Genomic DNA, 16,690 nt, shown 5'->3' on the forward strand with positions numbered 1-16,690 from the left:
GTGGAAATTAGGAGTCTGGAGGGGAACAAAATTAGGAGTCTGGAGGGGAACAGAACATTTTGGCCACTTCTAGTCCGTCTCCCCAATTACTTGCGCACTGTCTCACCTCACCCAGCTAGATCAGCTTGACGGCTCTAGATTCCCGAGCAGGCACTAACATACTCACTAACATACTATAGTTCAACTTAATAGTGTAATCAAGGAAGGGTAATAGCATCTGAAATGTTTTAATGTTTCAATGCCCTCTGGCCAGAACATGAGGTTTTCTTTCCCCCATATTTGCAACACGATCTCATGGTACATTTTCAAAAGGGGTTCACGAGAAGTTGCAGTTCTAGTGAATTTTACTCTCTAGATTTACAGGTTCATCTGCAAATCTACCTAAGTATTCCAGAGAAGGTGGCAAAAGTTGGTTCGCGATTTGCTTGCTATGGCAACAACACTCTTTTCAGAAGAAAATTTTATGTGCTTGTTTTCCAATCTAAACTATAGTTTACGTTTCCAGAGGAAATGAAGCAAAAGATATTCACTTGAAACATTAATGAAATTAAATGATTCTCGCAATAAAAACATAAACATGACCATAAATATCATCTGCTACCTGCTAAACAGTGTTAAGGGCAGGACACTTCCTATCTCCTCTTGTAATTTATTTATGAGCTGTCAAAACATTTTACTTCAATTTCAAGTCCAACTGATAACTTCATTAAGATAACAATATGCAGAAGAAACTTATGAGGGGATTAACAAGGAAGAAAAGAGAACAACAAAGACACGATACTTACTTTCAGTGGTATTTTTAAAGTCATCCTGAATTTCAAATTTGGCTTTTTTTGTTTAAGAGCAAAGACTGATCTGAGCTATAATCCTTTGGTCCTCAGAGCATATTCCTCCAAAGGACACATCTTTCAGAAATCTTCCTTTTGGGTTTATTTCTCCAAGTATTCAAGCTCTACTAGGAGATAGTCAGACACAAAGACTGTCCTTAAAAACAAAACACCCCCCCCCCCCCGCAAAGTCCACAAGGTAAGCAGCAAAGGAAAATTAAAACCTCTCCAAAACTAGCGTCAAATTCAGAACTGTAACTGCTCCCCTATCTCTGTCTGAATGCGTCCCCTTGTATTCCTGGTGACATTTCTCATCAGCCAGCCAGTGCTGTTTTCCAGCAATGTGAGCGTGTTTGAAGAGAAATGAACTCAGGCTCTGAAGTTCCTTGTAGTAAAGGAAAACATATGGAGGATTTCCTGCTGAGGACTCCCCGCCGAGGCACAAATTCGAGGGGGTGTGGAATTTACTTGTTAAGGCTCTCCGTTTTCTAGACTCAGCAGTATCTGCTCAGCAATGAGCCCACATGCACACCGCTGCTCTGAAGAGAGTTCTGGTATTCTGCAGTAACACCACCAGCAGGGACGACTTGTAGGAAGCAGGTTCACAGTATGTCAGTGCCCCCCCGTTTGTCCTGTGTTTCAGTCACACGTTACCTCCAGGACCAGATAAATGTAGGTAAGCACATTCTGCGGGAATCCGGCCTTCTTTTCCCATTTGTTTCTTCCTTGTGTCTTCGCCATCTCCCCCTGATTTCTTAGATCTAAGGTAGGCAGTGCCCTCTGTAAGCACGCACCCCAAAATTAATTGAAAGTGTTGCTGGTGTTTTCTTTCTGCATCTACTCCTTCCCCATTTGAAAGTACAGTCCTAAGGACGGCACATTTCAAAATAGATTATGAAGACTCGGGAATGTTAAATTGCACTGATGGTGAAAACAACATTCTACGGAAGCCACTCACATCACAGAGGCCTGCCCACTGACCCCACGGTTTGATGCTTTTTAATTGGAAATACAAAAAACAAAAGAGCCAACATCCAGAACTTACCTTTAAAAGCACTACTTGGAGCTACTTTCTTCCCCATCACCAACAGTGAGGACACTTCTGCCCCTCAGGGGACTTTTTCCCCAACCCGTCTGGCAATCCCATTCTCAAAGCATTAACCATGTGTTAACCTCAATTCTCCTAATAATTCACTCTAACTCCATATCCATCTTTTATATTACAAACTGGTGTTGAACATCCTCTAAAAATAAGCTCCACATGATCTCTCTTTCCACGCCAATGCCTTTGTGCAAGCATTGCTTTTGTGGAGCAAATGTTTCCACAAGCCCAGCTGAGTGACAGCGTGAATGATTAAAAGCAGTAAAAATGGTATAAAGATGTATAAGTTGCATGTGGGGCTCTGGCCTATCTGGGTGGTGGGGACAAAGCGAGCTTTGGTGGGCTTAGTGAAAAAAATGCCAAAATCATCTGGAAAGATATTTCACATCAAGGGTCCCCAAACTACGGCCCAAGGGCCAAAATAAGGCCCGCCGTTAGTGTTTGTAAATAAAGTTTTATTGGAACACAGGCACACCCATTTGCAGCGTCTGTGGCTGCTTTCATGTTTTAGTGGCACAGCTGAGTAGTTATGACAGAGCCTGTATGGCCCATAAAGCCTAAAATATTTACTATCTTGTCCTTTACAGAACAAGTTTGCAGACCCCTCTTCTATGTAATTGAGGGTCACTAGATTAACTATGGATCCTCAGGCTTTTTTTTTTTCTCCTGAGTTGTGTAGTCAGAGGTATCATGGGATCATATTTCAGGAAACGCCAATCACTCAAATGTCCTGCCACCACTCCCAGAGTAGATGCGGCAGGAGAGCTTCTTGGGGGTCTGGAGTGGGGGAGATCAGGCCACATTGGGGTGTGGTAGGGTGGCATAGTCAGAGGCAGAATTCAGACATCATCGAGAGAGGGAAACAGAGAAGCACCATAACACCATAAATGGAGGGAAAACCTAATGAAGATTGGTTACAAGTCAGGATATGGCATGTGAAACATGCCTAGAACAAGCTGTTGGAACTAAGATCTGGAGCAAAAAGGAAGGATGTTGGGCCCTTTCTCTCTGGTGGCCTGGTGGAAGGTGACAAATGTGTCCCAGTTTGGACTCATCTGCCTCCTTCTCAGTCCCAAGGAATCTGGACAGTTGGCCGTCCAACTTGCCAGTGCCTGTGCAGAAAGCCCGTGGAAGGCGAGATGAAAAGAAAAACCCGAAAGCCATGTTTTCCCAGGGCTTAATACCTTCCGACTCCAGGGAGCTTAGGTAAGAAGCAGAGAGCCACTCGGGTGCTGTTGGGGGCCACCACGGGCCACTGGAGAAAGACAGGGTCTCTGTTCTCTGAGTCAGTGAGCTCGCTGAGAGAGCTTGCACCGTGAGAACAGGAAGGGGATGACCTCAAAACAACCCGTAAACAAGTATGAGATCATCTGTCCTACTGGCCGGTTTTGGCCTGGCCTTTTCACCCCAAAGCCAGCCTGCATTTTTTTTTTTTTTTTTCCAGAATAGCTGACCTGCATGATTTGATTACTGCCTGTGACTTTAAACTCCCTGCTTTAATTTTCCCAAACTCCATAGCCGTCCCAAAATACTGCTCAGGTTTTAAGTTTAATTCCTTCTCCGTAACTGATGAATGGTGACCGGGATTTCTAGGCCCTGCAAATGTAGCTCTTTGTTGTCAGTAAGTCGGCCCATCGACAAGTATTTCTTATGCTGCTCCCACGTGCCAGGCACTGTGCTGAGTTTGGGCTTTAGGACTAAGTCAGATAGGCAAGGCCTCTGGCCTCATGGAGAGGAATGGAAAACCCCGAAACATACAAACAGGATGCTTTCAGATCACGATTAGCAGCAATAAGCAATAATGTGAGAAGTTGACACATTAGCCAAAGCTGGAAGGGGAGAAGCAGCAAGTTGTGCAATGAGCTCCGAGAGCTGCGAGTTCAAGAACAGAGGTAGGAAGGAACATGGCATGTCTCAAAAAGCAGAAGGGACACTGGTGTGGCAATAGTGGGCAAGTGGGGGAGGGGTCAGAGACAGGAAGAGACCAGATGGTGTGTGGCCTTGTAAGGAATGATGAGGAGGTCTGGATTTTTTCCAAGCGCAAGGCAAAACCATGGAAAGGATGTAAGCCCAGGAAGGTCTGTGATCCGACTTATGTTTTCAAAAGGATTTCTCTAACCTTGTTGTTGAAACTGGATTGGAGGGGTAAGAGTGAAAATGAGGACATCAGTGGAGAGATTAAGTGTTGGCTGGGATAAAAAGGTGCCATTAGTGTTGAAGGGAAGAGAATGGTTTTGAGATGTGTTTTGGAACATAACAACTCTGCTCCCCGCCCCGAAACGATCATCCGAAACCATCTCATTTAGTTGTTTGCATGTTAATTTTTCATTTCCACCCACTTGAAGGAAACTCCAGAGATCTGGGACCTCATCTTCCTTCATCACCACGGCAGCCCCAGCCGCCAGCACACGCGCCACACAGAGAAGGGACGCGTGTCATTCCGCCAGCCGTCCGTCAGGTATCGCGGACTACAAGCGAAGACTGAGCAGGGTGGGTCTGGAAACCACAAGGTGACAGGGGAACACAGAGCTCTACAAAGTTACCTTTGCTTCTGCAGCTGGACCGTGTGGGCAGATACAGCAGATGGCTCACTTGGCATCTTTTCTAGCCCCTTCTGAAGTGCTTCCTTCACAGGAGAGCCTGGGCAGCTGAAAAGGACACCTCTCAGTTGCCCTTGTGGCTAGGGTTCTGCCAGTCTCGCACACCCTCAAAGACTTGAACTTGGTCCCGTTAAGGGAAGAACAGCGATGGCACAAGACACATCCCTTTTGCAGGTGCAGATTAGCAGGCCAGCAGCACAGCTCTGCAGGCCACAGCTGGGGCCAGCAGCACAGGCTGTGACCAGAGCAGTCACATGGCACCCCGTGCCTACCAGGGCTCTGTACCGGGCTTACCACGCGGTTATCACAGTCACTCTTAGTAATTTTGAACAAGGGGCCTGCGTTTTCATTTTGCACTGGGCCACACAAATCACACCGCCAGACCTGCCCACAGTTCTGGGGTCGGCCTCCTCCTTTCCTAGGGGTTGTGCTCCTGGAGCCAGCAGTGGCAACAGCTTCCAGTTCCCTGCATGTCACCGCAGGTGGCATGGTTGCTTCAGGAGTCCATATCTGGGACAGTGGCTCCCTCGTCACCACAGTCAGGGGTTAGTCACTTGCAAGACAGCTCTGCTCACCAGAGTTAGCTCAGAAGCCATTTTAGGAGTCCCAGCCCAGATCCTGATCCTCCAGATTTTAGTGATGTTGTAAGCAAATTCCCTTTCTGTTTGAAATAGAGGGGCCGGCGGCCCCTGGGTGGCTCAGTTGGTTAAACGTCTGACTCTTGGTTTCGGCTCAAGTCATGATTGCACAGTTCGTGAGTTCGAGCCCCAAGTCGGGCTCCATGCTGTGGCGTGGAGCCTGCTTCCGATTCTGTGTCTCCCTCTCTCTCTGCTCCTCCCCCACTCATATTCTCTCTCTCTCTCAAAATCAATCAATCAATCAATCAACAAATAATCTGTAAAATAGAGTGCATGCCTTTATCTTCAATACTACCTCACCTAATTAGGGACACTCGTGGAGGAACACACTGCCTTCTTAAAGAGCTTTTCTCCTGTTCTGTTGAGATGGCAGAATTTAGCAGCAATACGGAGATTCTGTGCTCTGGACACGTTCTTAGTTAGCACTTGGATGCTCATGTGACAGGAGGGACATGAGCAAGCTGTCTGTCCAGACATATTGGTGACTGCCGGGACAAGTTACCACAAACAGAGTAGCTTAAAACAATAGGAATTTCATGGTTCTGGAGGCTAGAAGTTCCAGATTAACGTGTGGCAGGGTTGGTTTCTTCTGGTGGCCCTGATGGAGAATGTTTTCTCTGCCTGTCTCCTGGCTTCTGTTGGTTGCCAGCTAACCTTGGCTTTTCTTAGCATTCCATACTCCGATCTCTGCCTCCTCAGTGTTCAGGTGGTGTTCTCCACTGTGTGTCTGTTTTCTCCCCTTTTGAAAACTTTTTAATGTTTATGTTTGAGAGAGAGAGAGAAAGAGCAGGGGAGAAGCAGAAAGAGAGGGAGACACAGAATCCAAAGCAGGTTCCAGGCTCTGAGCGGTCAGCCAACGTGGGGCCTGAGCCCATGAACCATGAGATCATGACCTGAGCCAAAGTTGGACGCTTAACTGACTGAGCCACCCAGGTACCCCTATTCTCTTCTTATAAGGACACTATTCACTGGATCCAGGGCCAATACTCATCCACTGTGACTTCATTTTCACTTAATTACACCTGCAAAGACCCCACTTCCAAACAGGATCACATTCTGAAGTTCTGGGTGGATGTGAATGTTGGGGGAGGGAGAGAACACTGTTGAGCCCACTACACCCTTTAAGCCTATGGAATGAAATAAGGCCATCTGACTGATCCACATAGAAGTCAGACATCCTGTCCTGGCCAACTGAACAAACCAGCTACAGACACGTGAGGTTAGAAGGACTTGGAGGAAACCATGCTGCTGCGGAAGAAAGTGAAAGACATTGCAATTTGTTTCACCTTCAGACTTGTCCTACCACCCACGATACCTCTGTATATGTAGCGACGTCTTGCTTTCTTCCAAAGCACTTGTTGTCAGAAAATCTTAAGGTTACGGAGAAATATCCATTTACCCAAACTAAATCATCAAAAATACCAACCCCGTCATCTGAATTTTTTTTTCTCTACAAATGCACCCCTCCGATTTTGTCCTGTCTAGGGAAATTTCCATGGTATCATCATTAGCAAAGGACAAGTGTTCGTGCAGAGGAGAAAAAGGTCAGGCAAAGTCATTGAAACTAATGTTGCTTCACTCACGCAAGGTGACAACTTTTTACATTTCACAAATCAAAAAACAATTTGAGCTATTTTAGATACTTTTTTTCTAGTTCAATGGGATCTAATTCCTTTAAGCTGAAGAAGCAAGTATTTCTCCCCAAAAATGAATACCTAAAATGACACTACAAAATATAGCCTAAGGATGGAGATATCTTTTTTTTTATGGGCATAGAAAAGAAAATTGCATTACTGAACTAGACAAAAAGCCATTCCATCAGAACTGTTTTATCGTTTTTCACTGTACATATCTTGCCATGAGAGAATTACATTTATCAGGCTGCACTGAAGCTATTTATTCCCTTCTTATTCCATTAATTAAACTATAATACAATCACTTGGGTTACCCATAACCAATCTTGGGAAGATTAATATAGGATGCTATTCTTTTGCTCATATTTGTCTTCTGCATGGTAATGAGATGGCAATAAAGTTTATGTTCCCATAACGTGTATGAATTGTATTTTGCACCAAATAGCTAACATCAAAAATAACTACTGGTATAAACAAACCACATAACACAATCATTCTTGGCACACATTAATGTGCCACTGAAAATATTAATACAATAGTCCTTGTAACTACAAAAAATATCTGAATGTTTAAGCAAGGAGAATGCATAAAGAAAAAAATTACTAAAAATATGTAGGGTCTGAAAAAATAGCGAAATAGATTTTGGTGGTTAGCTATCAAATTACCTCATCATTAATACGCACTTTGAGGAAACTAAGACTTGCACTGTTCTAATCTGAGTATTTGTCTCCATATAATTTACAATTCAAATTTACAATGCAGAACCATTGCTGGTATATAACAGATACTCAAAACCTATGCCATTTGGCCATTTGGCCACATTCACATTTATTAATAAATTATTTCTCTCACCACTTCTCAACAAAGTTTTATAATCCATTTGCTTTAGGTGGAGAAATTAAGACAAAAAAAATTTTGAGATTTGTTTTTCAGGCCTATAGAAGAATCAGAGCCACAGAAAGACAGAAAAAGACTGGGGGCCTTTGCACAAATATGCCTCAATTTACACCCATGTTTCTTCTCCTTTCGTTTTTCCATTTAACGGGATGACAAATACCTTATTTTTGTATGTTTTTATTGTCTAATCATGACAATCATTAACAGTGAACACAAGCTCCTTTGGAATAATAAATCTTCATGTTTGTAATTCCTGTTTTTGCTTCCTGAGGATACCGAATAAAATCACAGGCTCTCTTACTTAGTCGTTCTCTTCTATGGGTAAAGGAGGGCTCTGAATATCCAGGATGATAGTTCACTTTCCTGCGGTTAATACAAACATACAGCACTCCATCTTCACATGAAGACACAGATCGATTGATTTACCAACACTGACAAAGCGAATTGTGCACCATAATCTCTTACACAAGCTCCAGTAAGTAAGTCGGTCCCAAAGTCCAGCTCTCATTTAAGTTAGGCCAGAGCCATCCTGCACTTGATGGGCATGTAAAAAATTCTGAATGAAAAGAATCTGAATGAATTAGCAACAATCAAATGGAATTCTTATTTTAATTATCACCAATTCCAAATTGTTCTCACACTGAACTCTCTGTTGCTGTCCTGGGTCACTTTGACAGCTACACAGTTCTTCCATTAGCTTTTTTTTTTTTTTTAAAGCTTATTTATTTATTTTGAGAGAGAGAGAGAGAGAGAGAGAGAGAGAGAGAGAGAGAGAGAATCCCAAGCAGGCTCTGCACTGTCAGTGTGGAGCCCGACGCCGGCTTGAACTCATAAACTGTGAGATCATGACCTTAGCTGAAAATCAAGAACCCGCCGCTTAACTAACTAGGCCACCCAGGTGGCGCCCCCTCCCTTTCGCTTTTTTTTTTTTTTTTCCAACGTTTGTTTATTTTTGGGACAGAGAGAGACAGAGCATGAACGGGGGAGGGGCAGAGAGAGAGGGAGACACAGAATCGGAAACAGGCTCCAGGCTCTGAGCCATCAGCCCAGAGCCCGACGTGGGGCTCGAACTCACGGACCGCGAGATCGTGACCTGGCTGAAGTCGGACGCTTAACCGACTGCGCCACCCAGGCGCCCCCTCCCTTTCGCTTTTATATCCACACCTCCCTTTGACACCCCCCCTCCTCGTCCCCTGACAAATTTTTTTTTCTCTTTATTACTGATTCTTTTTTCTACTTATTCCTGGATCACTTATTCCACTTAGCATCCTTTCTTCAACGTTTAAGCTTTTGTCTCTCCTTTTCGACATTCTACATTTCCCCCTGACTGTCCATCTGGATTTCTGTTGATTTCAGATTCTGGTTAGTTTCTTCTCACTCCACCTCCAGTGGCTATCTATTCACCATCCCACTGGGTTTCTCCAGCACAGTTCATCCCGAGTATTAGTGATGGTAAGTGGAAGGCATAGAGCCACGGGTCAGTGTAAATACCACTCAGTAATATATCCAGCAACCCTAAGTATCTTTTTTTTTTTTTTTCTAAAGACCACATTTCAACTAAAAAGATTAAACTCAACTACCTACATAAAACAAGGTAGTTATCACAATGAAAAAAATTAAAATGGCAACTGGGAAGATAAACAAAAGAGTGAGTAGGTTTCTTTCTACTTGCGACATTAAATAATTTAAAGACTATGCGACCCACAGTAGCATTTTGTTTATTTTGTCATTTCTCGTGATGTTGATCCACCTTTCTGATCACTGAGGTAACAAAGTGAAATTCAAGCTACAGCCAGTTTTGAGAGCACTTTGCTTTCTCTCAAGCCTCCTGCCTCATTCACCATGAGACATGGCTTAGATTTTCATCTACTTTGTAATCTAGGGAACATATTTTGATTGTGGCAAGTCTGAATTGACTTATTAAGTAAAATTCAGTGACATGGCAATAACTGCTTCTTGAAAGTTCAGATATGTTACATCTACTGCATTCTCCTTGTCCATTAATTTTATCATTCCATAAAAAAGCAACTGAGTTAGTAAAACGTGATTTCTGCTCCTCATTTTTCTAAACTTTAGTTAGCTTAAAGGTTACTCTTCTCTTAATATTTGTTCAACTATTTCACAATGGATTTAAGCTCCGCTCTCTGGGCAGTAAATTCTAAGACGTACTTGGCAAACATCTTTTAACACTGAAAGTACTGCAGTTTTTCTTTTCCTTCTAGTTCTTATTTATTATCCAAACACTTTGTCTTTTTATTCTTAAGAACCCTTCAGTCATTGGATTCTAGTTGATAACATTACTGTCAGATGTCCTTATCCATTTTTGCCACCAAAATATTTTTGGCTGTGAGGTAATCCTAGCATTTCATTCCCTGACTCAATGAAGTTAGTATTTTTTTAAAACAATTCTCTGGTTACATAGCTGCTCAAACCTAGTAGATAAATTAAAATACCTTGCCTTAGGATAAGAGGTGGTATCTGATACCTGCAGGCTTTCCAGAACCTTCTGGTTGTTTATACCTACAGCGTCTCTCTCTTCTTCCCTCTTCCCTGCCTTGACATGTGAGGTATGCTGGGCACTCTGAACCTGTTCCTAGATACCCCCCCCCCCAGACTTGTCTTTGCTTGGGCAAATCCATTCCACCACCTACTATGTTGTGGAATATGTGATCAAACCATTAATTTTTCACTTATTTTTTCTCTTTTACTGTATAGCTCCACGATCTATAAGGGACTTATAGATTGCTATCCCAGCCAGCACCTGGCCAGTACTGTTCTTCCCCTTGGAAACATTAAGCAATACTCTTCATTCCTTGTATGAGTGCAAGGGACTTTGTTTATTTGTTTGGTTAATTAGTTATTAGAGAGGGGGGGCAAGTGGCGGAGAGGAGCAGAGGGAGAGAGAGAGAATCTTAAGCAAGCTCCACACTCAGTGTGGAGCCCCAAGCAGAGCTCAATCCCACAATCTTGGGATCATGACCTGAGTTGAAATCAAGAGTCGGATGCTCAACCAATTGAGGCACCCAGGCACCCCAAGTGCAAGGGACTTTTAAAAGGAAAAGGATTCTGAGATGTTATTAAGGATTGCTGGGAGATTTGATGTGGCAACACATTCATTTCCAAGTTCAAGTACTGATGAGATAGCTAGTGGGGATTTTACAAGAGGGTTTGGTCCTCTTCTCTACACCAAGGCAGAAAAATATGTCAGTGAGTCAAAGGAGGTTGGGATGTATTCTGTTGTTTATCTGGAATAGAATACATGATAAAAGAAAGGCAAGACAAGCTGGGATACTCAATGACAACCTATTTCCTCACTTGTCATTAAGCTAAAGGTAACTGAGATTCCTGACCCCCATAACTGGAGCATAAACACATAAGTTTCATGGCATACAAAAGATGTCAGCTCATAGACAATTGAGGGCTTGGAGATGGGAGAGCCATATAATTAGAGACACAGTCCCCCTGTATCTTCAGAATTTAGTATCTGAGAGCAGGCTTTCAGCCGCCAAGTTGGCTCATGGTCCAAAATGGCTGCTATAGCTCCATCCATTAGAACTATATACTAATCAGGAGGAAGGAGAAAGGGAGGAAGATGTTCTTGGCTCCTCGCCGCCCCCACCCCCACCTTCAAAGACGTTTTCCTGAAGTTCTGTACGATAGACCACATATATCTCATTGGTTAGATGATAGTTACGTGGCCATAACTAATTGTGAGGAAGGCTGGAAAAGGGAATCTTTTCTCCAGATGCCATTATGCCCAGCCAAGAACCAGAGCTCTGTTGCCAAGGAGGCAAAATGCAGTGATAGATTGGTAACTAACTGCCTCTGACACCCTCCTGTCCTGGAAGTGTTTACAAAGAGCATTTCACATAAACTGCCATCATCTGATGAGTGGCGAGGGTGTTGGTAAAACTGTGGCACAAAGCGCCATCCCATCACAATGTTCCCTGTGCCAAGAACTGGTCTCCAATTCCTTAGTGACTCGCACTCTTCTTTCAGGCCTCAGCTCCGCACCACTCTCCTGGGAAGGTCTTCTCTGCCTTCCTTCCACACTGCAAAACCCATGTGCCTCTCTTTCCCTGGTGCCCAGCCCAGTGGAGGTTTTCCATTTGCACATGTGCCTCATGGTTTGATGGCCACAGTGGTTTCCATCTCAGGCTGAAAGCCCCACGAAGGCAGGGACTTAGTCTTCTCATTTGTTTATTCACCATCATATCCTAAAAGAGTGCCTGCATCATAGCAGGTATTCAATAAAGACTTGCTGAAGAATTAAATCAGACTCTTCTGCACAGAGGCAATGCAGCCCTCTTGAGGACCTACTCTGCTAAGAGGGAGACAGGCAGAACTGCAGTTTCAGTGGGTCTGGAATAAGAAGAATCTCAGTCCTACATGAGAGCAGACACTACTGATCTCTTGGGCATGAGGAAAGCCTAGAAGCCTGTATGTGGCCCAGCTCACTGCTCTTAAGGCATCTGTCCTCACCTCTGGGATAAGCTAAAGAAAGGGTTCTTTAAAAAGCCGCCATATTTGGTACATGAATGTCTCTGAGCATAAACCCTCTGCTCTACCTACTCTTCCCTCTCCTGAACCCAGTCCATCTGACGTCTACACTGAGATTTTCTATTTTGGCTGTCTCCTAGTGCTCTCTGGGACTTGATGCTTTCTACTATCCTGGTATTTCCCGAGTCTGTTTTTCTGGGACTTTATCTCAGGTTTCCTCTTGCTACTCATCTTTTTATTGCTTCTATGAGCCCCTAGAATTTCAACCTCGACCCACACTTCATAGATGTATGCTATACTTTATAGATGTAGTTGGCCACGTATATTTGTGTTTGCATAACTATACAATAAAATGTGTGTCACCGTCATTCTATGGTGGTGGGAGGTTAGTCATTGTCAATACTTTCCTTGGTGTCTTCATAAAATTTCAAGTAGAAAACTACTCCAAAAATTTGAAATGATAAGAATGTGTCTTAGGGGAGGGGTGCCCAGGTGGCTTAGTTGGTTAACTCTCTGACTTCGGCTCAAGTCATAATCTCACAGTTTCTGAGTTCAAGCCCTGCATCAGGCTCTGTGCTGACAGCTCAGAGCCTAGAGCCTGCTTTGGATTCTGTGTCTCCCCCTATCTCTGCCCCTCCCATGCTCATGCTCTCTCTCTGTCTCTCAATAATAAATCAGTGTTAAAAAAAAAGATTAAAAAAAAAGAATTATCTTAGGGGAGCCCCTCTGATTACTCTAGGCAAGATTCTGCAGTGAATAAAGTGAGACACACTTTTAACAACATGTTACTTTACTGATTTAAAAAATCAAGCTTACCGTTTTCTGTCTGACCCCCATAACTGGAGCATAAACACACAAGTTTTATGGCATACAAAAGATGTCAGCTCATAGGCAGTTGAGGGCTTGGATGGGAGAGCCATATAATTAGAGACACAGTCCCCCTGTATCTTTAGAATTTGGTATCTGAGAACAGGCTTTCAGCCGCCAAGTTGGCTCATGGTCCAAAATGGCTGCTAGATAAAATTTTAATAGACTTTATTTTTTATGGCAGTGAGGTTCACAGCAAAATTGAGCAGGTAAAGTACAGAGTTCCCATATACCTCCTGCCTCTATATGCATGACCTCTTCTACCATCAACATTGGCATCAGAGTAGGGTATTTGTTACAATTGGTGAACCTACACTGACACATCATTATCACTCAAAGTCCGTAGTTTACATCAGGGTTTACTCTTGGTGTTGTACATTCTATGGGTTTGGACAGATGTATGATTGGACAGTGGTATACCTACCACTATAGCATCATACAGAACAGTGTCAATGTCCTAATGGCTCTCTGTTTTCTGTCTATTCATCCCTCCCTTCCCCAGCCCCTGGCAGCCACTGAGCTTTTTACTGTCTCCAGAATGTCATATAATTATCATCATATATTTTGTAGCCTTTTATATTGATTTCTCTCGCTTAGTAAAATTTAAGATTCCTCTATGTTGGTTTTTTTTTTTTTCACCATTTGACACTGCATTTCTTTTTAGTGCTGAATAATATTCCATTGTATGGACACACCACTGTTTATCTGCTTACCTACTACAGGACATCTTGGTTGCTTCCAAGTTTTGGTTATTATGAACCAAGCTGTTATAAACATCTGGTTTTTGTGTGGATAAAACTTTTTAAGTCATTGGAGAAAACATTGAGCAGTACAGCTGTGGGATCTTATGGTAAGAAGATACTTTGTTTTGTAAGGAATTGCCAAACTTTCTTCCAAAGTGGCTGTACATTTTGCATTCCCACCAGTAGTGAACGAGAGTTCCTGTGGTTCTCCACCTTCACCAACATCTGATGGGGTCAGTGTTTTGGATTTTTGTTATTCTAATAAGGGATGTATAAGCATCTCATTGTTTTATTTTGCAATTCTCTAATGACACATGATGTTGAGTATCTTTTCATATACCTATTTACCATTTGTATATCTTCTTTGGTGAGGTGTCTGCTCAGATATTTTGCCCATTTAAAAAATTTTTTTATTTATTAATTTTAAGAAAGAAAGAGAAGGGAAGGGGCAGAGAGGGAGGGAGAGACAGAGAATCCCAAGCAGGCTGCGCATTGTCAGCACAGAGCCTGACACGGGGCTCAAACTCGTGAACATGAGATCGTGACCTGAGCCAAAGCCAAGAGTTGGACAACCAATTGAGCCACCCAGGTGCCTCTGTTTTGCCCATTTTTCATCCTGGTTGTTTATTTTATTTAAGAGTTATTGTATTTAAGAGTTCTTTGTATATTTTGGATAACAGTTCTTTATTAGAGGTGTATTTTGCAAATATCTTCTCTTAGTCTGTGGTTTGTCTTTTCATTATCTTGCCACTGTCTTACAGAGAGCTGGAGTTTTTGATAAAGCCGGCTTTGATAAAGCCCAACTCATCACTTATTTCTTGCATGGATCATGCCTTTGGTGTTGTAGCTAAAAAAAATCATTGCCAAACACAAGGTCATCTGGATTTTCTCCTATGTTACCTTCTAAGAAGTTTACAGTTTTTCAGCTTAAATTTAGGTCTATGATCCATTTTGAGGTAATTTTTTGCGAAGGGTGTAAGGTCTGTGTCTAGATTTATTTTTTGCACGCGGATGTCCAGTTGTTCTAACACCATCTGTTTGCTTCATTGTATTGTCTTTGCTCTTTCATCAAAGATCAGTTGTTCTCTATTCTGTTCCAGTGACCTATTTGTTTTTTCTTTTGCCAATACCACACTGTCTTGATTAGTGTGGCTTTAGAGTAAGTCATGAAGGCAAGTAGTGTCAGTCCTCCAACTCTGTTCTTCTTCCATATTGCATTGGCTCTTCTGGGTCTTTTGCCTCTCCATATAAGCCTTGGAATCAGTTTATCAATGTCCATAAAATAACCGGGTGAGATTTTGATTTGGATTGCATTGAATCTATAGATCAATTGAGAAGAACTGATATCTTGATGGTATTGAATCTCCCTATCCATATACATGACATATCTCTTAATTTATTTTTTTTGATTTGTTACACTGGAGTTTGTGGTTTTCCTCATACAGACCTTGTATACATTTTGTTAGGTTTATACTTAAGTATTTCATTTTAGAGGGTGTTAATGTAAATGGCATTGTGGGATTTTTTAAATTTTGAATTCCAATCGTTTGTTGCTGGTACATAGAAAAGCCATAGACTTTTATATATTAACCTTGTATTCTGCATTTTTGCTATAATTGCTTATTAGTTCCAGGACTTTGTGTTTTGTTGCTGTTGTTGTTGTTGTCCTTAGTCCTTTTGGATTTTCTACATGGATGATCATGTCATCTGCAAACAAAGAGTTTTATTTCTTCCTTTCAATCTGCACACCTTTGAATAATTTTTAAAAATGAAGATGCAACTCATATACCATATGTTGACCCTCTGCAATGGTACAATTCAGTGGTTTTTAGAATGTTCACAAAATGGGCAACCATCGCCACTATCTAATTCCAGACCATTTTCATCACTCAAAAAGAAACCTCATACTCATTATCACCTCTTTCCCCACTCCCTAGATGAACTGCATTTTACAAAAGAATCCAACATCCAAGATAAATAAATTATTGTGACAAAATTTAAAAGTACAAAAGGAAAATAAAAAACAAAATACAATTCAAAACACAACATGACCAATTTCCAAGTGAAAAACCCTAGACTAAACATTATGAAATTGTCATTTTTATAAGCAAAATTGCCTACTGGTGGCAATTTCATATGACTCAGCCTAATATTTGCATCGGTATACTTGAATCACTGAATTGTTTCAGAATACCTTCACGACTACAGTGTTTACCTTAACTTAGTTCCCAAGTATAGCAACAATAATGTGTAAGCAAAACACGGATAAATGAAAGGTGCAAATGTTCTAAAAACCACATTCGAATCTTGGATTTAAGTATCCTTCAGTGCTGACCTATCTCCATGAGAATACATGCTTGGGCAGTTTCCTAAACATGTACAGAAACGGGACCCAAATACAACTAATTTCAGGGGCTCCTGGGTGGTTCAGTCGGTTAAACGTCCGACTCTAGGTTTCTGCTCAGGTTATGATCTCATGGTTTGTGAGTTGGAGCCCCATGCCTGGGCTCCACGTCGACAGCCTGGAGCCTACTGGGTCTTGTCTCTCTCTCTCTCTCTCTCTCTCTCTCTGTCTCTCTCTCTCTCTCTTCTGCCCCTCCCCTGCTCTCTCTCTCTATAAATAAATAATTAAAAAAAAAATTAAAAAAATTTTTTAACAAAATCTTTGTATAGTATTTAAACTTACCAAAGAAATTCATGAATAACTTACATACTTTAAAACTCCACTAGGGGCGCCTGGGTGGCGCAGTCGGTTAAGCGTCCGACTTCAGCCAGGTCACGATCTCGCGGTCCATGAGTTCGAGCCCCGCGTCAGGCTCTGGGCTGATGGCTCAGAGCCTGGAGCCTGTTTCCGATTCTGTGTCTCCCTCTCTCTCTGCCCC

General features: G+C 42.3%; 1 protein-coding gene across 1 annotated transcript in view; it reads right to left on the reverse strand.

The window, feature by feature from the left end:
* KIAA1217 (KIAA1217 ortholog) overlaps positions 1–1,961 on the reverse strand; it is a 398,770-nt gene extending 396,809 nt beyond the window's left edge. The window contains exon 1 of the mRNA XM_040451200.1: positions 1,873–1,961. Coding sequence (XP_040307134.1) covers positions 1,873–1,909 — 37 coding nt within the window. The 5' untranslated portion in view covers positions 1,910–1,961. The remainder of the gene's footprint in view (positions 1–1,872) is intronic.
* Positions 1,962–16,690: the final 14,729 nt, after the last annotated feature.

This window comes from Herpailurus yagouaroundi, unplaced genomic scaffold (assembly GCF_014898765.1).
Source record: "Herpailurus yagouaroundi ecotype Mexico unplaced genomic scaffold, PumYag 203, whole genome shotgun sequence".
Classification (NCBI taxonomy): Eukaryota; Metazoa; Chordata; class Mammalia; order Carnivora; family Felidae; genus Herpailurus; species Herpailurus yagouaroundi.